The following is a 22,958-nucleotide window of genomic DNA, read 5'->3' as shown; positions in this document are numbered from 1 at the left end:
CTGCCACAAGGGGACATCCACCACCCTGGGGGCATCTCAGCTTCGAGGGAGATGGGACAAATCCAGCCCCGCATCATTCAGTGAAGGGTGGGATACAGGCAGGGGTGGCTCTGCACTTAGGCAGGGTCAGGAGGGTCTATGGGTCTTTTTGCTCCAGCTCTTCGGCTTCCCCTTGAAATCCTGCCCCCTCCCAGGAAGGGGTTTGGGGAGTACCAGGGGACAGTGCAGCCCTGCGCATTCTCCTTCCCTTCCACACCAACCATTACGAAAACAACCAGAACCCCCTAGAAGTGCTGCATCCCTGTGGCTGAGAAAGGAGAAGAGGCCTTGTGCGTCTCATTAAATACAGGTAGAAATTTATTAAGGGGGGAAAAAACCCACAGCTTTTAAAAAAAGTATCAAAAAGAGACAAATGAGGTGAAGTGTCTGTCTTTGGCTGGAGCAGCAACCAGAGGGACAGAGCAGGGATGAGCACTGGCCCATGGTGGAAGGAGGGACACAAGGTGCCACAGAGCTCCTGGGCTCAGCCGGGGAACAGTTATGGACAACAGGAGCGGAGCTCCCAGCCCTTGAATACTCACGCCAGGACATCCCGGCTGGGGGATTCCCACCTTCCTCCATTTAACAGTGCTGAGCCCCAGCAGCACCAAAGCAACATGTACCAGGGGAGGGACAGCCTGGCACCAGCCTGGGTCCAAACCAGCCCAGAGGGGTCACCCGGACCCCAGGAAGGACCTGCCTTCATGCCACAGCCGGTGGGAGGGAGGAGGAGATGCTGGGAAGTAGCAGCCCAGGGCTAGGGGTAGGTGGGGACGTACAGCCTCGGGCGGGGGAGGGGGAAGGCAACTGCCCCCCTCAGCACTTCTCTGTCTGAGGAAGGAGAGTTACCCAGGTCTCTATGCTTTGAGAAAGGGAAAGGGGTAACAGCAGGGACTCGAGGCAGAGTGAAAGGTGGGAACACCAATGGCTTCCCAAAAGGTCTGTGGGTTTCAGGGGCTGCCACACAACACCCCCACCCCTCCAGGGTGTTGTTCTCCATGCTTGCCTCCTTGGCATGGCACTACAAATGCAGTATGTGCTGCTTCTCTGCTTCCAAAAATGTAATTTCACTGAAATAAAGGGAAAAGAAGTCCCTCTGGGCCCAAGTCCTGCCTCTCCATCCCACGAGGAACCCAGGTGGAAAGTACAAGTCTCCTTCTATGGCCTCAAGGGAGCATCAGATGCTAGAGTGGGGCTGAATAATACCTTCAAATCCCAGCATTGAACACCTCATGGCCACAGCAGAGGTCCTGGGGAGCCCAAAGTGGGGGAAACCCTCAGCCTAAAGAGCTGCTGGTAAAAGAATAAAAATAAAAAAAGTGCCCCTGCAAAAAAGGGGGTTGTGTTCACAGTATGAGCTGCAGCACCCAGGGGCACCGAGGTGGGATGGGGTCCCAGGCAGGCAGAGGCACAGGCAGGAGACCTCAGCAGCTTCAGCCCCAGGGCTGGGAGCCCAGCCTGGCCATGGCTGCACCAAAATCCCACTTCCCTCGGCCCTTTCCCCATGCAGGCAGCAGCCAGGGTCAGCACCCGAACCAGTTATGGCTTTTTCAGGGTCAAGAGGCAGCCCCAAAGGGGTGCAAAACAGGGTTGGCTCCAGCCCTGCTCCCCACTGCATCCCCAGTGTTTAACAGGGGTGAGCCCGAGGGTGAAGCTGTGCCCCAGGGTCTGTCCCACCCCAGAGAAGCTGCTGCCGTTTCCTCCAGGCTAAGGAAGACCTACCCCACAGGAAGCATCACTGCCGGTGCCTCTCCCAGCCCCAGCCCCACCAGCAGAGTCAGTGCAGGACCTGCTCCAGCTCGTACTTCTCGCAGAACTTGCTGGTGAAGGGCAGGCAAGTGAGATATTCCACCCAGCGCCAGTTCACAGGGTAGACGTAGAGCCAGACCACCAGCGAGGCAAAGAGCCCCATGAAGACCAGCAAGGAGACTATGATCATGGCTCGCTTACGGTACTTGTCCACTGTGCCAAAGGTGATGTAGGGCAGGAAGGCAAAGGAGAGGAGGAGGCCGCTGAGGAAGCCAAAGAGGTGAGCGATGTTATCTATCCATGGCAAAAGGCCGCAGATGAAGAGGAAGAGGACAATGCCGAAGAGGTTGAGGAAGGCTTTCCAGGGTTTCTCCAGCACTTGCCAGCTCTGGAAGAGCTCCACGAAGAGGCAGGCTAGCAAGCCAAACTGGGACCCAGCAGGGCCCACCTGCAGGGATGGGGGAAGTCATGGCCAGATCTGCACACATCACCCTGGACACATCCCCGTGTCCCCAGGGACTGTCTCTTCCCCACGCAAAATGCATTTGGCTCCCACATCCCTCCAAGGGCTGCAGTCAAACTGGTGTGGAGCTCAGGGGCAGAAGCCCTGGCACGGGAGAAAGAGGAGAGGAGCACGCTGGTACTGTTTCAACAGAACCTGTACTTTCCATGACTCAGCAGCCAGGCAGCATCACCTCCTCCCATGCCACAGCCCCCCGCCCCCATCCTGATGAACCCCCAGGTGGGATTAGGGCACTCAGCGTGATCTTATTTAAAGCCTGGCAGTGTTTCGCTCCAGCAGATTAGCCATCTGCCCGCCCAGGAACCCCCCACACACACCGACACGTGGCAACGTGTGGCCCATGCAGCACGTGCGAGTCCGACACGTGGGCAGACTGTGCCACATGGACACCAGCCTCCCACCCCACCGTGGCAAAACGTGCCAAGGCACGAGCACTTTGTGCTGCAGCCCCCTCCCTAAGCCTCTGCCAGGACAGGGATGGGGAGGGGTGTCCTTTAGTCCCCAGGGGAGCTGACTGGTTTCAGGGTGATGAGGGCAGAGCCCCCCCGCAACCCTCACCTCTGCCCTGTACGGCAGGAAGATGGCACTGGCCAGATTGCCCGTGATGCCACTGAGGATGAAAATGATGGAGATGCGATGCCAGCCTGCCAGCTTCTCCAGGTCCCTCAGCACTGTCATCTGGAAAGTCACTGACACCAGGCAATGGATGACGCTGGAGGAAAACACCCTGTGTTAGAGACCCCTGCCCTGCCAGAGCTCCTGCCTAGCCCTCCCACCCGCTGCCCTGGGGCACCAGAATTCTTACAAAACACCCTCCACTGATGGCACCTGTTGTAGCCTGGGGGTGTGCTCTCCTCTTCTCTCCCAACCCATCAGGGATCAGGGATCGGAAGACCATCCCAATGGATACTCCAGTCCCCCCATCCCCCAGGGCAGGGGTGTGTGTGTGCTGTGGCTCACCCAGCGTGCAGGAACAGGGACAGCCACAGGCGGTAGAACTGGTCGGGGACCTCTGGGTTGAGGAAGGGCAGGAGACCACAGACCTCATCCAGGCAGTGCACCTGCAAAGGCAGATGGGGTTGGGGGGTGACAGGGGGCTCAGCCCCAATCCCAAAGCCACAGGGATGCATAGGCCAGTGATGCCATGTGTCAGTTGGTGGGGGGGAGACACACGACCCTGGGTGGTAGTGGTGGACCCACATTGCCCAGGTATTGGGCAGGGAGCAACCAAGCATCCCCAGTGCCCCAGGAGATGCTCAAGGGCCGTTTTCCTGCCTGGGATGTGCCTTTCCCAAGGACACAGGTGCTGCCCAGCTGAAGCCCTACATCCCCTCCTGCCCCACACCAGCGAGGCGGGCACACAGCAGCAGCAGCAGCAGCAGTCCAGCTGATAGTTGGGCATCCCCCTGCTCACACCCATCCCATTCCTGGTGGGATATTATAAAGCCCTTTGGCATCAGCACAATGATGCACAACCTGCCTGCCAGAATTGTCCCACATACCCCCCCCTCCAGCCTTGCTCACCTGTGAGCAGAGCGTTGCCTCCTCATGGAAGTAGCCATGCATGAACTCGCAGTATTCCCGCGTCGTGATCTCACAGCTGGGCAGACGCAGGGAGCAGGCTTGCTCAGGGCAGAGCTCGCTCCCCATTTCCCCTCAAGCATCCCCCTCTGCTCCCATAGCTGTTTCTGCCACCGCCATGCTTCCCACACCCCCGCCGAGGCTCCATAACCTCCCTCTCTCCCTGGCACAGCTCTGGACACTGATGAGGCAACAAGAGGCAGCAGGGCAGAGGGGGGAGCTGAGCCCCGTCTGGGTGCCTCCATCGTTGTGACCCACCTGCCCTTGGTGCCGATGCAGCAGGGCCTGCCCTTGATCTGGCAGTCCATGTGGGCGAAGCCCGTGTGGTTGGTTTTGGTCTCGTAGGTGCAGATCTAGAGGCATGAGAGAGAAGCTGTGGTCAGGGGCTGGCCCAAGGCTCTCCCTGCAGCCCCTTGCCTGGCTCGTTGCCCACTGTGCCTCCCCACAGTGCCAGCCAGCTTATGGTGGCACTGGGCTCTTACCGGCCACTTGGTGATGTCGTCTGGCCACACGTGGGGTGGGTTGGATGCTGGCTCCTCACAAGTCCTGCCAGGAGGATGGGGGTAGGGAGTCAGGTGGGGTCCCCCCTCCAACACATCCCTCTCTGCAGACCAGTAATGCCCCTTGGGCACAGACAGTCCTGGGACCTGCCCCCTCCCCTGGCTTGGGAGGGATCCTGCTCATCAGTGTCCTGCAGCACCCGCAGCACTCACATCTGCCAGACAACCCCATTGATGCCTGCTCACAGCATCACCCATACCAGCGCAGCAGAGCAGGCAGGGACCAGCGCAAGACAATGCTGTCACCTGTCACCACCTATGTTTAAGACAGACCCCACCTCAGTTTCCTCACCAATTCCCTCTTCCTTATCATTCTCCTACAGTATGCAAGAGCCCCCCAGCCCCTTGGAGAAGGGGATTCAAGGCACCCAAGCTGAAAAATGCAGCCCCAGCAGCACCCCCACCATGCCCTGCATACAGCCAAATGACCGTGCTGCCTCTCCCCAGCTGTCACTCCTACCTGGGGTCCTGGTGACACACAGCCCCTGATGTCCGCTTCTCACCCGAGCCCCTGGCCGGTGCATTGGTGCCTGGCCACTTGATGAACGTTGCTAGTGTCTCCTGCAATGAGGATGGAGACACTAAGGATACAGCAGTGAATGCACCACTCTGAGCCTGCATGCATCCTGCCCTGGTGCTATGCAGGGCGCAGATGGTTTCCCCCTTTTCCCCAGCACTTCCCAGGGCCCACGGTGGCACGCACCGAACAGTCCTGCGGCAGGGTCTGGATGCAGCCCGAGTTGTCGTTCTGAACGCAGCAGCCAGAGCCACGCTCCCGGTCCCGCTCGCGCTGGATGAGCCGCTCCACCTGCCGATCCTTCCGGATGCAGGGGGAGAACTTGGCTCCCAGGTGGATCAGGTCGATCTGGGAGGGAGATGTCAGTCCAGGCAGGATGTCCGTCCAGGGGGGATGTCCCATGGCCGCCTGCACCTCCCCTTCCTCCAGCTGCCCCCAGGGAGCACTCAGCAGGGGCAGGGGGTCCTCACAGGTGAGAGCCCAGAGTCTCAGTTACACCAGTGGAGGGAAGGTGGGTGGGGAAGGGGATGTGGTCTCTCCTGACCACCCTACTGTGATGCTGCAGCTCTGGGAAGCACTGCTGAGCCTCCAGCCTGGCCAGGGACCAGGCACTGGGTCCCAGAAGGATGAGTACACCAAGGGCCCAGGGCAGCAGGCTGGGACGAGGGGTTGAGCTCTCCCCCCAGGGACCCCCCTTGGCTCGACGCAGGGGGAGCAGAAGCTGCCAGAGGGCAGAGCCTCAGGCCAGGGGGTGAGGGGCAGTGGAGCCCTTACCGAGCTGGGCCCGATCCAGAAGTTCTCCTGCTGGATGTACTTAACGCTCTCGTAGACACCCTTGTTCCTCAGCACCTGCCGGGCCAGGCCAGGGTCAGCTCCTGCCAAGGGAGCCGGCCGTGTAGGGGTGCAGCCCCCTCTGTCTGCTCATGACAGGGCTGGGCAGCCCCCTTCATCCGAGGGGAAGGGCTGCTGCGTCCCACCAGCAACATGGGAGGGAGAGCGGCTCTGCTGCCAGCACGCACGCTGCTGCAACATGCTGCTGCTCCTCCAGAACACGCACCCCTCCTGTCCTGGCTACTTAATGGAGCCTCTCCAACAGCAGGAGCCAGCAGCACCCTGAGATGCTCCCACTCCTAGCAGGGAGCACATCAGGCATGGAACACTGGTTGTCACAGCCCCCCCCCCCAAAGATGGATGCCTACTCTCCTCTCTGGCCTGGGTGCCAGGGAGCAACACAGCCGGCTGCAGGTTCCCAGGATCAACCCCATCAGCCTGGCTTTCCTCAGCAGTTAGCTGGTTGCCATTTCAGAGCCAGACATGTCACTGGACAGCTGGAAGGGGACAGCCCTGGCCAGTATCTCTTAAACTTACTAACTCTGTCGTCACGTGCTGGGTGAAGCCAATGGGGGCAATGCCATAGGTGCCAATGACCAGCAAGGTGATGAGGATGTGGACAAAGGTGATCCAGTATGTGAAATACGGCCTGTGGAGGAAAGGACCCAAAACTTGAGCAGCTCAGGGATGGCTGGGCAAAGGGATGCTGCAGTCCCCTGAGCCCTGGTCCCCAAGCATTGAGGGGGGACACATCTGAGTTACAGCTGGGGAGCCCTGAGGAGCCCCATGCCCACCCCACCCCATCAGTCCCCCCTTACCGGTGGCTGTCTGTGATCTCCAGCTGCGACTGCACGATGCTGCTCAGGCTGCGGCGGTACGTCCTGTTCAGCCACTTCCCTACCACCCCCAGCCCGTAGTAGCGTTTCTTGCGGTCAAAAGCAAAGTGCTTCACTTTGGAAGCGATGCGCCTGCCTCGCCGGGGAGCTGGGCTGGTGCCAGCTGAGGCTGAAGCAAGCTGGGTACCCTCCCGCCTGCAGAGAGAAGAGAAAGCCATCACACCTGCTGAAAGGGACCAGTTGAGAAATACCCCACAGCCACAGCCCCGAGGATGCCCCGGAATGAGGGCTAGGGGCACCTCTTGGCTTCATCCTCCCAGAAGCAAGCTGAAAGTGCCTGCTGCCCACGGCAGGGATGGCTAGGGACATTGTCCTGACTGCAGCAGGGCATCTGGGCAGCCTCAGGGGCAGCCCCTGCTGAGAGCCAGTACTCACTGGGTGGGCTGCTCCACCTCAGGAGACAACCTGGCATCCTCCCCCACCGGGTGCATGCGTAAGTACGTGGCCGATAGAGGCGGCGACTCGAAGACATCATCGGGCATGGAGTACGTCTCGTCATGCATGTCCATCTGAAAGGAGGATGGAGGCATGTTCTTGGATGCATGCAAAGGGTGAGAAACCTTCCCCTGACCGAGCATGTCCATCAACTACTAACCCAGCTCTGCCTGGTTCCAGAACCCAGGGAGGGGGTAACCCCCACTGACATCCCACCAACTGCATGTCACAGGGTGTGACACATCCCCATGATGGTGGTGGCATTGCTCCCTGCCACTCCCAGGGAGCACCACAGCACTGGGCACAGCAGTCGCTGATGCCCCTGCTCCTGGGGCAGGGCAAAGCACCAACACAGGGGTCTCCGTCAGAGCTCTGCTCCACATCCAGTCCCTGTGCAGGGGCATGGGGACCCTTCCCTGCTCCAGGTGTGGAACGGCGCTTGCCTTACTGAAGAAGGATGAGTCCAGGGTATCGGCAGCATCCACCATGTCCTCGTCCATGAAGCTGGGGTACATGAAGCTCCTCTTGTTACTCCTCTGCTTGGGAGCCAGCGGCTCCAGGACAGAGCGTCCCTTTGGCAAGGGAAGCAAATGCAGGTAAGCAACCAGAAGGCCCTCAGATTTTGCAGCACTGAGGGTTTCTCAGAGCTTCCCTCCCCAAAGTGCAAAGCATTAAGTCCCAACTGGACACCATATCCCCCAGGGTGGGAAGGGTAGGCAGCAGGGGTTGGCAGCAGATGCTGCTGCCTTTAGCTCCTCAGGGCCAGTGTTGGACCATGACCACGTCAATCAGCATGACAAGTGAATCCCATTCGGTCCCAGTCCCACAAACCCATACCCAAGGGTTACTCAGGGCTCCCCAGGGGCTAGAGAGCTGCCAGAGAAGCTTCCTGGTGCCTCAACAGTGAAACCCAGAAACTGCTTTTTTCTTGGGATGTCCAGTCCTCACTAGAAATTCTCTTTTTAAGCAGAGCCCAGGCTAAAACTCACCAGAGCCTCCCCCCTCAAAGCCATGCTGGAGAGTCAGAGATCTCTGTGCAAAGCAAAAAGCCAAGAAGCAAAGACGATGGGCAAGAGACAGAGCTGAAACTTCAGGAAGATCATGATGCTCCCCAGGTCCCCAAAACTCACGCGGAGAAGGGCTGCGGCCGCCTTGAAGCTCATGTGGGCAACAGACTCCCTCTTCCTGCGCGGCAGGCGGCTGTAGCCGGAGCGGATGCTGTTGAAGGATGCCAAGGAGACAACGCTGGGGGTGAGTGGGGGCAGGACGTGGTGAGGTGTGTGGGGACGGTCAGTCTCATCAGGATGGCGGAAGGGACGGCCCCTGGCCAGCGGGTCCACAATCTGGAGGAGGGAAGAGGTGTCGGTGCTGGGAAAGCAAGGCTGGCAGCCCGACCCCACGTCCCGGGCTCTACCTTGGGCATCTTGGCAGTCTTGGGTGACTCGGTGCCTTGGAAGGAGGGCACCTCCTGGCTGGGCAGCTCCATGTCACGGTAGGCAGGCTTCAGCTTGCCATATCTCATGCTGCAGTGCTGCAAGCTCTTGCGCTGCCACTGCTGCCGCTTCCCCTCCCAGTCGCTGCTGATGCCAAACCATTGTGCTGTGCCCCTGGACACACAATGTGCACACTGGTCACCCAGCTGGTCCCCCCACCCCAGGTACTGCCATTCCACCTGGCATCCCATCTGGTAGGTGATTTGGGTTGGGGTGGCCCAGCCCAGCCCGCAGCAGGGAGGTTTTGACCTTGCTGTGGGTCTCAGGGAAGGGGAAAGGGAAGGGAGGGGGCTGCTGGCCTTTGGGTCTCTCTGGAGAGGCAACTCCATCGACACTTGCACTTCGCACAGGACAGTGCATCAGCTCAAGGCTGCAGCAGATGTCCATCCTGAGGTGCCTGTGAAAGTCCTACATAAACAGGGCTGAGAAACTTCCCCAACATAGAAAAAAAATGGTGTGAATTGGCACTAAACCATTCTGCTGCAGGATTATCCCCAGGCAGATACCAGTGAGTCAAAGCAGAGCTGGCTGCACAAAACCCTCTAAGGCATTCCATTCTGAGACATGACCCTCTATCCCACAGCCACAACACCCCAACGAGGACCGAGGGACCTCTCCAGTGACCCAGCCGCTGCCAGAGCCAACCCTGCCCTCACGCTGCTGCTCCCTGGCCCTCACTTGCGGATGCTCTGGGACAGGGAAGTCTGCCGGCGGAAGCCGGGCCGGTGCTCCAAGCTGTCAGATCCTTTTGAGCGGGGCTCCTGCAGGCTCTTACTCTTTCGGTAGATGGGAACCTTGGAGGGCTGGAAGGCAGAGCAAGGCATTAGGGACAGGATGGCATGGCGGGGGGTGGTGCCCTGGGGATGGCAGCCCCCCAAACCCAGCCCTGTCACTCACCTCCTTACGGATGCCATCCTCCTCTGCCTCCCGGGGGGGGATGACGATGGAAAGGTTGGGGGGCTTCTTGCTCTGCAGGCGGCTGCTGCTGGAGCGGCAGCCCCTGTTCTTGTCGCCGGCTGACATCTTGGGCCGGCAGCAGTTGGCAGGCTGGGAGGGTGCAAGGAGTCAGCGAGAGAGGAAGGAAAATTCTCCCCTGGTGTTTGTGTGTGTGGAAAGGCTGGGTCCCAGTGGGAGACGGGGCCTCAACAGCGAGATCTCACTGCCTCAGCCCCCTGGGCCACCAGCTGTGCTGCTGAGATCTCGCTGCCATCAGCCCAGCCACTGCATCCCCAGAACCTTCATCGCCTCCCTGGGTTTGGGTGGACAGGAGGGCTTCCATCACACCCCAGTACCGCCCTTTCACCTGCTGGAAGCAGAGCAAGGGATGGCAAGAGCAATGGGGTCAGAGCATCCCCAGCAGCACCCGTGGGACGCCCAGGTTTCACACCCCATCAGGATGTGCCTGAGCAACTTGGCATCTGCATGGGAGACATGGGGGGGATCCCTGCAAGCCCTGGCCTGGCCCATGGCACACAGCCACAGCTCTCAGACACGGGGACATTGGCCCCCCTGGTTTGGTACAGCGACAGAGCAGATGGGGGCTCACAGGCGCTCCTGAGGGGTCTGCAAAGCACCCACCTTGCCCATGCAGGGCAGGGTGAGACACGAGGGGATGCAGCCAGGCAGGAGACACACAAAGCCTGAAAACACCCGATTCACACCCCCACATAGGGGACAGCTCCTGCTGCAGCGAGTGGTTGGGGCAGCCCACGTCACCTCCAGCCATGGAGCCGGGACCTGCCGTGTGTGTGTATGGGTGTCCCATGGGAGGGGAGATGCGGGATATTCCCCTTCGGGGCATGTATACACATGCCAGGCTGGGAGATGGAATCCTCCCTGGCCCCACCTGCAAGTAAGGTGAAGCTTAATGGCTAAGAGGCGGTTAATTCCTCAAGCAATCCCCTCCCGAGGGTCCCTGTAGCCTGGCTCTACCAGGCAGGACCTCGAAGGCAAGGTAATTCCATCCGAGTGCAAGGGAGCAAGTCCCAGATCCTATTAGGGGCTATGGAGGCTCTCAAAGGGAGGCACAACCCCGCTGTCCTCTTCTCATCCCCCCGACCACGTGCCAGCACAGGGACAGTGCCTCCTGCCATGCTCCCCCTGTGTGGTGTGCGCCGAGCCCTGCCACGGGCTGGCCATAAGCAACTGGCATTCCCATGGGATCTGCTCCCTAAGGGAGCTGGGAGCTGGCCCTCTCCACCTAAGCGGGATGGTAGAGTCCCCTGGGAGAACCAGGCAGCCTACTGTGGCTCCTCTGCTGTCACCCACCACCACCGAGTCAAGCTCAGAGTCCAACAGTGCCACTGGCTGCCAAATCCCAGCTTGATGCACAGGCTCAGCTCCTCTCTGCCCAGGATCCGAATAACCAGCCTCGTACAGCTCCACTCTCCTTCGGTAACCGCACTCAGGCAATCAGCTGAGTGACCAGGACCCCAGTAGCCCCCTCTGCAACAGGGTCCCTCTTGGCAGCCTGTTCCTGAAGCAGAAGCCAGCACAGGGACACATTTATAGCTCTCCCAGCACCCCAAGCCACAAGCATAACCCACCCCTCAGACCCCACCACAAGCAAACTTGGCTTTAGGAGCATGGGGACCCCATGGGACCTGCAGGATGCAGGAGCCCTCACCAGTTCCCTGGGGACGTGGGAGCCTGGAACTGGTGGGTGCTAGAAGGCACCACTGCCCTCCATCAGCTCCTGGGCCAGGTGACAGCCTGCTGCCCCTGCCTGCCTCTGCACTGAAACTCGTGCTATGCTCCCCTCCTGCAGGGCTGGCTGTGGTACCGCTGGATGAGATACTGGGGACACGTGAAACGCGTGTGGCTGGGGAAATGCCAGGCACAACCAGGGCAGTGGCTTCGCTAGACCCCTCCATCCAAGGGCACCAGCAGCCCTGGCTGGTGGCAGGGCAGGCCAGATTAACCCTGCTCCTCTCTGGCCAGGGCGACAAATATGGTTCATGGTGGGGATCTAGACGGGAAGACGCAAGGCAGCCATCACACAGACAACACCAGGACCACGTGAGATATTGCTGGAGGCAGCACCTGTGATCACAGGCAGCATCCCAGCATGCTGCCTGCCTCCCCTCCTCCCCAGGTGCACCAAAGCAGCACCCTTGGGTGCTGCCAGCTGCTCAGCTGCTGCCTCACCCCTTGCTGCCATTAAGTGCCAAAGCTGGGAGCAACCAGCTCCCAGTTTCTCCTGGGGGGTCAGCCAGGGTCTCCCTACCTCATAAGAGTGGCAGGGATCCCACACAGCACGTCTTGATGGCAAACACCCACCGCAGCCTTCCTCTTCCTCCTCCGTCCTTCATGCACGGCAGCACCAGGACACGGCTGATCTCCTGCCTCACCTGGCAGACAGAAAGGCTGCAATGAAAAGCCACGCGTGGAAAAGCAAGGAGGGCTGCGGGAGCATCCCAGGCGGAGGGAGAGCTGAGCTCTACACTCCCTGGGCCTTGGGGATGGGGCCGCTGGCAGCTGGGCACTGGCAACACGGACCAGCCATGGCACAGCGGCAGGAGGAGGAAGAGCCGCCACTCGCAGCAGTGCACCTTGCTCCATGGCCGGGGAACTGCACGGGGCAGGCAGGGAGTTTCTGCCCACTGCTGCCAAGCAAAGGTATCGGGAAGCGAGACACCCACGAGAGTGGGCATGGAAGGAGAGTGCCTCGCCGAGGTATTTAATAGCTGCGCAGCTGGGACAATGCCAGCCAGGCAGTCCAGCCCCAGCAAGCAAAACTTTCCATCCCACTGGTGAGCTGGAGACGCTGTTTGTTTTCCTCCCTGGGCAGCCAGCAACGAACTTGAGATGCCAGCTGCTCTGGAGAGCCAGGGATGGGAACATGCTGGGATCAGAGCAAGCCCTGGGATACCCTCATCCTCCTCCAGCACTGGGGAATTGCTGTCAGTGGCGGGAGCCAGGAGCACAGAAACTGAAGCCAAACTGCATCGTTCAGAGGTGCGAGAGGACACTGTGCCCTTGCACAGCCCCACTCTTACACCCCCATCCTGAAATCCCACCCCACCCCAGGCAGCTCTCTGCAGGGACCCCTGTGTTTCCTGGTGCAGCAGTTCTGCAGCCCACCTAACAGCCCAGCCCCACTCCCCACCGGCTCCCAGTGCTGCATGGGTGGAGGGATGGAGCTGGCCTCCCCGGAGTAGCGAGGTGACGCAGCTCCCGGGGCAGTTGGCACAACCGGCAGGCACCTGCCGTCCTGGTCACGCAGCACGGCTGGAGCAGTTTTCACAGCTCTGTGCATTAACACAATGTTTGGCACTAAGGGAGAGCAGGGAGGAGGAGAGCAGCCCCCAAGGGCTGAAGTCCCCATGGCCACATGGGCTGGGTGCAGCGGCCACCCCGGAGCACAGATCCTGACCCACAACAAGTTTTACCCCATGCCAGCCACAGAAATCCCCTAGGGACAGTTCTGGGAAGGGGTTTTCCAGCTCCCCACATGTTTTGCACTGGCATCCAACCTCTCTGGTGCTGACACCACTCTTGCCCAGCACGCTTGGCGTGAGAACGGGCTGGCCAGCACCTCCAGCCAGAGCAACCCTGCCATCAGCACTGCGGGTCCCCTTCAACCCCGGGACAACACCACCAGTAGCACTGCCCTCCACCCAGCAGCCCTGGCACCAATCCCATCTGCTGGGCACATCCTGGCCACCCAGTGGTGCTGTGGGTCCGGAGGGAGCCTTGGCACAGTCCCCAGGAGGGATGCAGTGGCTTTGCTCTGGGGTCAGGAAAGGGAAGTGAGAGGCTTGCGGGGGGGGGGGGGGGGGGGGGGGGCGCGGACCGGATGGACACACACACTGGACAGGGACGGGACAGGGACAGGATGGACGGATGACAGCTGTGTGAATGCCCTGCTGCAGGGACAAGGCAGGTGACAGCAGCGGGGGGTGCAGAAGCACGTCCTAAGCTTGGCAGGAGCTGTGCACTTTGAGCTAGAAGAAGGGTCCTGGGGGCAGCACAATGTCACTTCAAGCTGGAAAAGATCTCCAGGGAGAGAGAAAAATGCACTAAGGATGCTGCTATCTCTCACGGGAGAGAGATAAATGGGCAGAGGGATGCAGGGGGGGTAAGCTGGTCTGGTCAATAAGAACAAGATATCCCACAACATCACCATCTTCCCTCTCAAAGCTCTCTTGCCCACTGAAGCTCACCAAAGCCTGACATCCAGCAGCAGGGGCATGAAACCCCCATCTTCTCCCAAGAGGGCAGCTGTATTGGGGTCAGTGGTGAGCAACTGGGATGAGGTTTTAGTCTTCAGCCAGGCAAGGTACAGGGAGAGTGAGGAGTGCTGGCTCCTAGCCCCAGGGTAAGTCACAACAGATGCTGAGGAAGCACGCCCAAGGAAGAAAGTGATGGAAAAAACTGATGCAGCTCATACAAGGCATCACTGCAGGATGCTCCAAGCAACACAAAAGGGACCATCAGCAAGGCCAAGTGGCAACCTGCAGAGCAGAGTTGGGGGCAACCAAGCACAACCATCATGAAGACAGCACTGCAGAGCAGCCCCGGTTGGAGGAGGATGTATGCAGCATATGGTGGGTGCACAGATGCTCAAAGAAGGATCAGAATTGCTTTCCTGAGCCTGATGGTGTGGAGGGAGGCAACATTACCAGTACTGGAATAAAAAGCGCATCGTGCCGGTGCAATTAAGCAGGGAGGAGAAAGCAGCTCTGAGCCACCCGAGGGTGTAGGGCCAGGAGCAGGACCCCCGTGAGCACAATGCGCCCCTGCTCTTCCCTCTCCATCTTTGTACGGGAGTGAGAAAGGGGTCAGCAGTGCCGCAGAGCCCCTGAAAAAGCCCCACAGCCATCACAGTTGCTCGCACCCAAGAGCCCATCGGGCAGAGCATGCCGCTGCTGCCCGCCAATGGCTGCCCGTAAATGTTTCACGAGCGTGTTGAAGACTCTCTCAAGCCTGGAGCCTTGTTAAAAGGTGCTCCTAGTTATTAAGAGCCTTGGATAGGAAAGTCAATTCGTCCAATTGCTCTAAGCTTCAAGTCCCTGTGGACTCGCACCCGAGCGGAGGACCCTGGGTGGCTGCCCAGCACCTCCCCCCCTTCTGTTCCCTTTCTAAAAGCTTTTTCACCATTTTCCAGTCTCAAGTTTCAGATCTGAGAGAAGTAGTCCAGCACAAACAGCTCTTGAAATGAAAAGATAATATTGGGAAGAAGAAAAAAAGGAAAAATAATTATGGGATGGGGAACTAAATATCTGAACATTTTTCCTTCTTCTTGGAAAGCCCAGACCTGTGTGCGCCTCAGCCCCTCATGGACCCACTCGAATGGGGAGACCTGGAGAGCACCAACCCCCAAGGCAAGGAGCAGCCTGGCTCTGCTGCCTGCCTCCTCCCAACCTCTGCTTAAGTACTCAGGCCTTTTTTTTTTTAAAAAAAAAAAAAAAGAAAAGAAAAAAAAGAGAACAGAATACACTTTACAGCTCTGCTGCAGGAACCCTCCTGTCCCTTGGGGACCCTGCACAGCCCCATGCCCACAGCACAGAACCCCCCCCAGCTCACACATGGCCATTTCACACCCTGGCACCACATTAGGCTGATTTTTTTTTTCTCCTCCCAGCACAGAGAAGGCAACCCCATCTTTTCCCCAAGCGTGCCCACCCCACTGCAATGGGACCACTCAGCAAACCTGCGACACGCAAGGTTTCACTCTGAGTCCTGAGAGAGGACTGCTGTGTTTCAGGAGGTATTTTAAGCTGCCCCCTCCCTCTCCCACATCACTGACCCATGCAGTCGGCACCAACACTAGCAGGAGCTTTAATCCCCATCTTCAGTGCAGCCGGGGTAGCAAGACAGGTTCTGGATGCCCGACGAGTGCCGAGAGCCCGGCCGGTCCCTGGGGCGTGCAGGCAGCTGGCATGTACCTCACCCACGCTGCCATTAGGAAATCCTCTCCTATTTTCCACATCAGGCAGGACATTGGGCAACTGCAGCGGGTTTGTTCAGCCCAGGCAAGTGCCGTGCCCTGGGAGGAAGCAAAGCTACCCGGGGAGATAGAGCACGCTGGCCGGGGGTGCTGCGCTGGATGCTGCTGATAAAGGTGCAGTGGGCAGAGCAAGTGGGAGCCGGGGAGGGTGCATGGCTGCTCGTGCCACTGCACAAGGCAGCCATGTGCTGGACTTCCCTGCCGCAAGGGTCTGATCGCCGGGAGTGTGTGGTCCCGGTCTGCCCGGCCATCCTGGGTGCTGCTACTGGTATCAGCAAAGAGAGGGAAGGATTTGCCAGCGACATCTGGGAGTGGGTGGGAAGAGCCATGCGGAGGATTTCCTGCATCTCAGCCATGGCCTGTTTCCCACCCGCATTAATTTTTACTGGTGCAACAACCCCCTGTCCCAGCGGTTCAAGTGCTGGCATCTGAAGGCTTCTTGACCTGCTGGGGTGGGCAGTGAGCCCTGGTGAGCCGGGGTCCCCCGGTGCTACTGACCACTCACCCCACACCTCCCCACTCCCCCTTCCCTAGGGGCTCCAGGGCGTCCACAGACCCTCACAGCAGAATAACCTCAAACAGGGGGCACTGCACAAACCCACTCTCTGCTTCCCACAGCAAAGACGCACCAGCTGGGGTGGTGGGTGCTGCTGGAGGGGCCATGGCTGCACAAGGGGACCCTCAGCCCACCAGCCCTTTTGTTGGGCTGGAGCCCAAGCCAAGCTGGGAACATGCATGTGGAGGCCTCGAGCCACCCCAACAGCTTTGGAAAGAGCAAAGCCACCACTGGCAGCAAGGGCAGCTCCACCAGTGACCGTGCAGAGGGGCCAGCTGCTCCGCGGCAGCACCGCAGGCAGGGCTGCAGCGCTCTCCAACCCAAGGAAAGCTCTTTTCCAGGCGCCGCACGGATTCCCCAGGCTACCAGGATTGATCTAACTTGATTTTATCTCAGAACTGAGTAATTACTCGGACCTACTTTGATTCCTCATTAGCTTGGCTTAAACATGGGGTGCACGGGCATGATGGTGCAAGTGCTGTGGCCCTGGCTGTGCTTTCTGGAAGGGGCTGAAGGGTCCCAGGTGGTTGTTTACCCAAGGCAAGGGGGGCAGCCTGCCTGCAGGCTGTCTGCTCGTGATCCCCCACGCCACAGGTCATTACTGAGTTCATTCTCACTTCCGTCTTCGAAGTAAAATTCTTGGTGCAAGATGACAATGGGGATGGAGGGGGACTTTCTTCCTCCAGTTTTTCTGCAGAACACTCATTTTGACAGTGACTCTGGGCACAAGGGCTCAAGCTGGACTTGCAGACTTCCCTAATCCCCCACTGCCTGTTTCAGAGAGCACCGAGCCACCCAGAGCAGCGCTGTGCTGGGAGAAACGCCCTGTATTTGCAGAAGATCCCCTCGCCATGAGCTCTGAGCATCCCTGTGCCTTGTGGGATGTGGCAGTGGGAAGTGGTGCTCAGCCCTGCAAATGAATTCAGCTCATCCCAGACACAAGATGAGCCCTGGGCTGGCAGCAGGACTCGCCCCCTCAGCTACAGCTCCCTATCTCTGGGAACAGGCTCCTTATCTCGGCTCAGCCATTTCAAGGTTTGTACAACAGGCTGCTCACCCAGCCAGCCCCCATTCTGTACAAAGGGAGAGACCCAGGTGGATGCCAGCAGCCTCCTTCAATCCCCACTCAGGGCAAGGAGCTCCCTGAGAAGAGGGGACAAGGACCTTGCAGTGTCCCTCTGTGCCATGGATGAAGATGGCACCTTGGCTGGCAGCGGGCTGCCCCTCAGACACTCCATTGAGCCTCAGTGGTCCCCTGGCCCCAGCGCAACCCAGGAAGGCTGCTCCCTGGCACCTCTCCATCCTCTCAAGCACCAGCAGCCGAATGGGGGCCACTCTTCAGCCTTGTTCCCTTTGGTCCCAATTGCCACAAGGCCAGAAACACCCAGGTCCACACCCTGCAGAGGAAAGCCTGACCACAAACAGCTCATCTCCATCCAACACAGCGCAAGCCCAGCACGAGGGATCCTATGCTCACCGGTGCCTACTGAAACCATGTGATGCTCTCACCCCATCGCAGCATTGCCATGGACCTGTGCCAGCAACGCACTTTGCAGTCTTTCAGCTGCCAAGAGCTGGTGATGGGGTCTCCCTCACCATCCTCCTCTTGCCTGCCATCCCACCTCAGGGATGTTGCACCCACAGGGAAGCCACACAGCTCACTGTAGGGGCTTGAGATGCTGATTTTTAAGGAGCCAACTCCATGTCTTCCTCAGGAGCTCTTGGACTGCGTTAAGCCACCACGTGCATGAGCAGACTTCACCCTGATCATGGCATCACCTGTGGAAAAGCCCTATGCCAGCAGCATTGTGCCAGTCCCAGCAAAATCTCCCTGCTCACATGATGGAGGAGCTGAGGAAAGGACAGGACACAGCAATGCCAAGCACTGGGGATTCACCCTGGCTGCCCACGAGCTCAGAGTGCAGCCTTCGGGCTTACACATAACGGAAGGTCATTCCCAGCCCAGTCTTGGCATTCCTGCAGGCCAGCAAATTACAAGGATAACGGTGCCAAATCCCTGGCACAAGCTGCCACATGATGCATGGGGAGCAAAGGCGGCCCCACAGTGAGGGGGAATGCTCCGACACATTGAGCATCTCAGGGGGGTACCAGCCACATCTCCCTTGCCCCAAGCAGGTCTGTCAGACCAGAGGAATACATCAGGAATTATTATTTTTAAGCAAAAGGCCAATTAAAAAAACCCACTAAACCAACACAGACTGCTAGAAGGAGGGGCCCATTGCCCTGGGCTGCAGCAGCTCATAAAGGCATCTGTAGGTGGGAGGGATGGCTGGGCAAGTGGCAGCCCCCAGGATGGGAGCAGAGGGCAGGACCACCTGGCCGAGCAGCCCACCACAGGGCTGAACATCCAGCACAGAGACAGCGTGCCCCCCATGCTGGCTGATTTCTCCCTCCCACCCAAGGGCTGCTAGGAAAAGGTTGAGGAGCGTCACTGGGCACTGCCCTGCTCCCTCCCTGCCCCCGTGCCCTGCTGCAGCCCCCAGCACCACGGCTGTTGAGTGAGTCTGTTCACAGCTACATTCTCCCCTCTCAAGGTATGGCCACAGCAGCAAGTCCTGCACCAGTGGCTGCTCAAACTCCCCTTGAGGTGATAAGCAGTGGGTTTTACAGGAGCTAGTCATGCTTTCTGACTCATTTGTGGTATTTCATAGGTGGGGAAACTGAGGCACTGCAATGCAATAAGCCTCCCTGCCTTCCCACTGCCACACTGCCTGAGAGCTGGTCCCTTCCCTGGGCAGCTTGTAAGGCTTTATCAAAATCTGTACAACTCCCCCAAATTTAAGGTATTGGAGGATGGGCGGGAAGCCCTTGCACGTAAACCCCATGAACACTTCATTTCCACCAGGGGAGCAGGCTGCTCCCCTGCCCTCCCAAACTGGTTATTTGGGGGTTGCCCCCATCCCGTGCTCAGCTAACACAACCAGCACCCCACGACGCTGGCCCTCAGGGTGTGGGTTCCTAAGGATGAGGGGGGAACAGGGGTACTGTGCAGCGGCCAGGAAGAGGACAGGGTTGGTCCTGGGGCCACCGAGCACATGGACCTTCCCTAAAGCACCCTCCCCCCGTCCATTACCCACCCTAAATGGCTCATGAAGAGAGCAACCACCAACCAACTGGGTTTTGTTTTGTTTTTTTAGGAAATGGGGATTAAGTGAGAAAAAGGGTACCAGCTTCCATACTCACAAGCAGACATACAGCTTTCAGCACTCACTCAGAGGCCAGGAAACAACCACAACTCAGAGCATCCCACGCTCCCAACAAACCACAGTTCTAGAGCCTTGTAATTAAAAGAGACCATACCCATCCCCTCTGGGGGCTCGTCACATTACATCTCCCAGCCTGCCAGGACAGCAGGGACCAGCAGTCATTAGCTAAAAAGCTCCGCAAGAGGAGAGTTTATGATCCCATCACTTGTGAGTTCATATAGATTTAAGTAATTAGTTTTCAGCCTTCACTAATTGACTCCTTCGGACCAGAGCCCCTGCCAGCACCAAGCCCATGCTTGCTCCTCTGGGCTCAGGTCCCTGCTGGGCTCCCAGTGCCCGTGAGAAATGTGGAAACATCACAGGAGCCCCACGCCAGCCTGGGCAGCTCCCCACACGCAGCAGGCAAGGGATAGCATGAGAAGGACAAGCCCCCCCCTCACAGAGCATAGCTCACTGCCACAGATGCTTTAGGACGTGGGACCAGGGCTCCCACCACCACACCCCCTCACAACTCCCCCACTGGCCGGTTCTCCATCAGCAGTCCCCCACTTTCTTTGGGGACAAGCACTGTTCTGAGTCCAAGCTCATCCCAAGGTTTGTTTTCAGATCAAGACCAATAACCTAAGGGAAGGAATAAGGATTTCTTTGGGAGAATCCCTCAGCTTCACTGTAAGAGTTAAATGGGAGCATTATCAAAAGGCAAAATGCAGACTCAGAATACAGCCACATGCTCGTCTTTCACCCCAGCACAGCCAAACACCACCTGAATTCCCCATATCATCCCATGGAGTGCAGCCCCCCAAAGAGAGACGACCCCGCCAGCAACCTTCCCACCCAGATTCACAACACTGCATTTCCAGCACCGACCGGCATCTATTGTTCCTCCTGCCAGCATCCACGCTCTGGCAATGCCGCTCACACATGCATCTGACAGAAACACCGGGCTCGGCCTCATCCTGCAGAATTTGTACCGAGGTGGCTGTTTCAGCATTAAACCTCACTCCACACACTGTGGTTTACCCTTTCTCACCCCGGGGCTCACAGCGCCTCCAGGTGCAGTTTCCAGCACAGCTGCAGCAGTGCTGGAGAAACCCCCACTGTGGGGTAGGGGGGAGAAGGAAGGTTACCGAAGCTCACTTCAGTCACATGCTTTCCAGCAAACAGGAGCAAAACCTGCAGAAGCCACCCTCCAAATGAGCAAGCAGCAACAGGTGTCAATCACCTCGTTAATTGCAAAGGAGCTTGGAACCACAGAGCTCAGGTAGGGCAGCCTGGGAGCCCAGGAAGCCACTTGTGAAGCCAGTGGTGCCTGGGGTACACCAGGCAGAGGCAGCTCTGGTTTCTCTCAGGCATGGCTGCAGTTGAACCCTCCAACTCGTTTTGGAGGTGGGACACTTCCAAGCCGGTTATTTCCCACTTGAGAAACAGGCAGGAGCCAAAGGATGCTCCTTCAGAGGGCACAATGGAGTGAGCTGCGCTGGGTGGCATCTGCCCACTCAGGATAGCCATGGGATGCTCCTAAACCCTCCAGCTGGGCCAGTGCACTGCAAGCCCAGGACAGCAACAATATGATGAGCTCACCCTGGAAATCCCCAGAAGTGACCATCCAGGACCTGGGCACATGCAGGTGGGAGAAGGTCCTGGCTCCCTGCAGTGGGAAGGATGATGCTGTGCTGGGGAAGAGGGCAAGCACCTCCTCTTGCTGCAGGGACCCAGCGGCAACAAGGCAGCCTCTCGGGTCCCCTTCCCCCTTGCAGAGTGTGGGTGTGGGGAGCTGAGTGAACGCTGCGGGGTCTCAGGCTACGGTAGACACCACAACCTGGCTGCCGGCAAGCCTGGTGGGGCCAGCTCTGCCCTGTGCTGCTGGTGGGCAGCAAGGCAGGGCAGGACCAAGGTAACGCTCAGCCTCACACCTCTGTCCCAAAACCACTGAGAGCCAACAGCAAAAGAGCCAGTGGCTAAACCATGCCCACCCAGCATCCCTCTGCTCCCTGCGGGATGCCCGTAGGGATGTAGGATGGCCGGACCTTTCTGATGTCGCAGGGTTTTGTTGGCAGGGGGCTGGCGGCAGCACGTGCGAGCGCCAAAGCCTCCAACCAAAGCTCACACCAGCAGCGACAACAAAGCCCCAGCGGCGGGACAGGAGGACAATGGTCCCTACAGGGGCACCCTGCCCCCCCCCCGGCACCCTGCCTGCCCTCGCCTGTACATCGAGGCTGCTGCTGCTCCGCAGGGCGCTGCCAGCCTCGCTCACCTGGGAGGGGGAAAACCCACCCGCAAAACCGCCGGCCCGCTTGTTTATCGGGCCATCAGCTCCAGAAGTAGGTTAGGGCCTTCCTGCCCCGGGCAGGGCAGCGGGCAGGGCAGCGAGCAGGGCCCGCCCCGGCAGCACGGCCGGGCCACCCCGCCGGGCCACGCACCCACCTGCCCCCGTGATGAAGAGGAGGAAGAGGAGGGTCCCCCCATCTGCCCGCCCCGGGGGGCACGGCCGCAGCCCTGGCGGGGGGACCCGCGCCGCCCTGGCAAAGGGTCCGGGGTGGGGGGGGTGGGTGCAGGAGCAGGCGCCCACCCGGACCGGGCCGAACCGGGCGGGAGCGGCGGGGCGAAGGAGGAAGCTGGCGGGACGCGCCCGGTCACAAAGCGGCAAGAAACCGAGCAAGCACGGAAGCACCGGGACCCCCGCCCCGCTCCCACCCTCGGCCCCGCTCACCTCGGCGCGGCCCCGGTCCTGACCCTGCTCCCGGTCCCGTCCCGCCGGCACCAGCCGCCGCTCCCCGCCGCTTCCACCTGGGCCGGGCTGGGCATGGGGGCGGTACCGGGGCGGGGCCTCCCTGGGGCGGGGTCTCTGTGGGGGCGGGGTCCCATGGGGCGGGGACGCCCAGGGTCCCGCCCCGCCGAGCGCCCGCCCATGGCGTCATGCGTGGGTGTTCCCGCGGGGCCCCGCCCCAGCGGCAGCTCCCTGGGCCCCGCGGCCCGCAGGGGCTGCCGGCGCGCGGGCGGTGCTGAGCCCCTGCCACCTGCCCCGAGCCTCTGCCCCGGCGTACCGGGTACTGGGAGGCGGGACACCGCCGGCACCGCGCGCTGTGAGGACCAGCCACTGTTAGGACCGGCCACTGTCAGGACTGGGCACTATTAAAACCAGCTGCTACTAGGACTGGCCAGTGTTAAGACCAGGCAGTATTAGGACAGGCCAGTATCAGGACTAGTCACTGTGAGGACCAGCTGCTACTAGGACTGGTCAATGTTAGGGCTGGCCACTATTAGGGCTGGTTACTACTAGGACCAGTCACTATTAGGGCTGGCCACTATTAGGACCTCTCACTATCTGAACTGGTCACCATTAGGGTTGGCCACTGTTAGGGCCAGCCACCATTAGAACCAGTCACCATTAGGACCAGCTGCTACTGGAACCAGTCACTATTAGGGCTGGCCACTATTAAGACCCATTGCTATTCGAACTGGTCACCATTAGGGCTGGCCACTGTTAGGGCCAGCCACCATTAGGACTGGCCGCAGCTAGGACCCCAGGGCACTGTCCCTGACCCCACTGCCAAGCCGCAGGGGTGCTGGTGTGTGAGGCAGCGTGGCGGGCATGGTGT

General features: G+C 59.6%; 1 protein-coding gene across 1 annotated transcript; it reads right to left on the bottom strand.

Moving 5' to 3' along the window:
• Positions 1–334: 334 nt before the first annotated feature.
• Positions 335–22,172, bottom strand: RHBDF2 (rhomboid 5 homolog 2). The gene is made up of 19 exons (XM_037410747.1): positions 22,070–22,172; positions 11,851–11,974; positions 9,522–9,671; positions 9,303–9,427; positions 8,546–8,738; positions 8,262–8,474; positions 7,575–7,703; positions 7,072–7,205; positions 6,619–6,831; positions 6,338–6,449; positions 5,744–5,818; positions 5,156–5,317; positions 4,913–5,013; positions 4,375–4,438; positions 4,151–4,245; positions 3,836–3,911; positions 3,272–3,372; positions 2,870–3,023; positions 335–2,236 (listed from the first exon to the last, which is right to left on the bottom strand). Exons 3-19 carry the CDS (start codon positions 9,645–9,647, stop codon positions 1,817–1,819), a joined length of 2,493 nt encoding a protein of 830 aa, XP_037266644.1. The 5' UTR covers positions 9,648–9,671; positions 11,851–11,974; positions 22,070–22,172; the 3' UTR covers positions 335–1,816.
• Positions 22,173–22,958: the final 786 nt, after the last annotated feature.

Source organism: Falco rusticolus, chromosome 1 (genome assembly GCF_015220075.1).
Source record: "Falco rusticolus isolate bFalRus1 chromosome 1, bFalRus1.pri, whole genome shotgun sequence".
Lineage (NCBI taxonomy): Eukaryota > Metazoa > Chordata > Aves > Falconiformes > Falconidae > Falco > Falco rusticolus.
The sequence above is the reverse complement of the archived record's forward strand: the minus strand, read 5'-3'. Positions and strand labels throughout refer to the sequence as shown.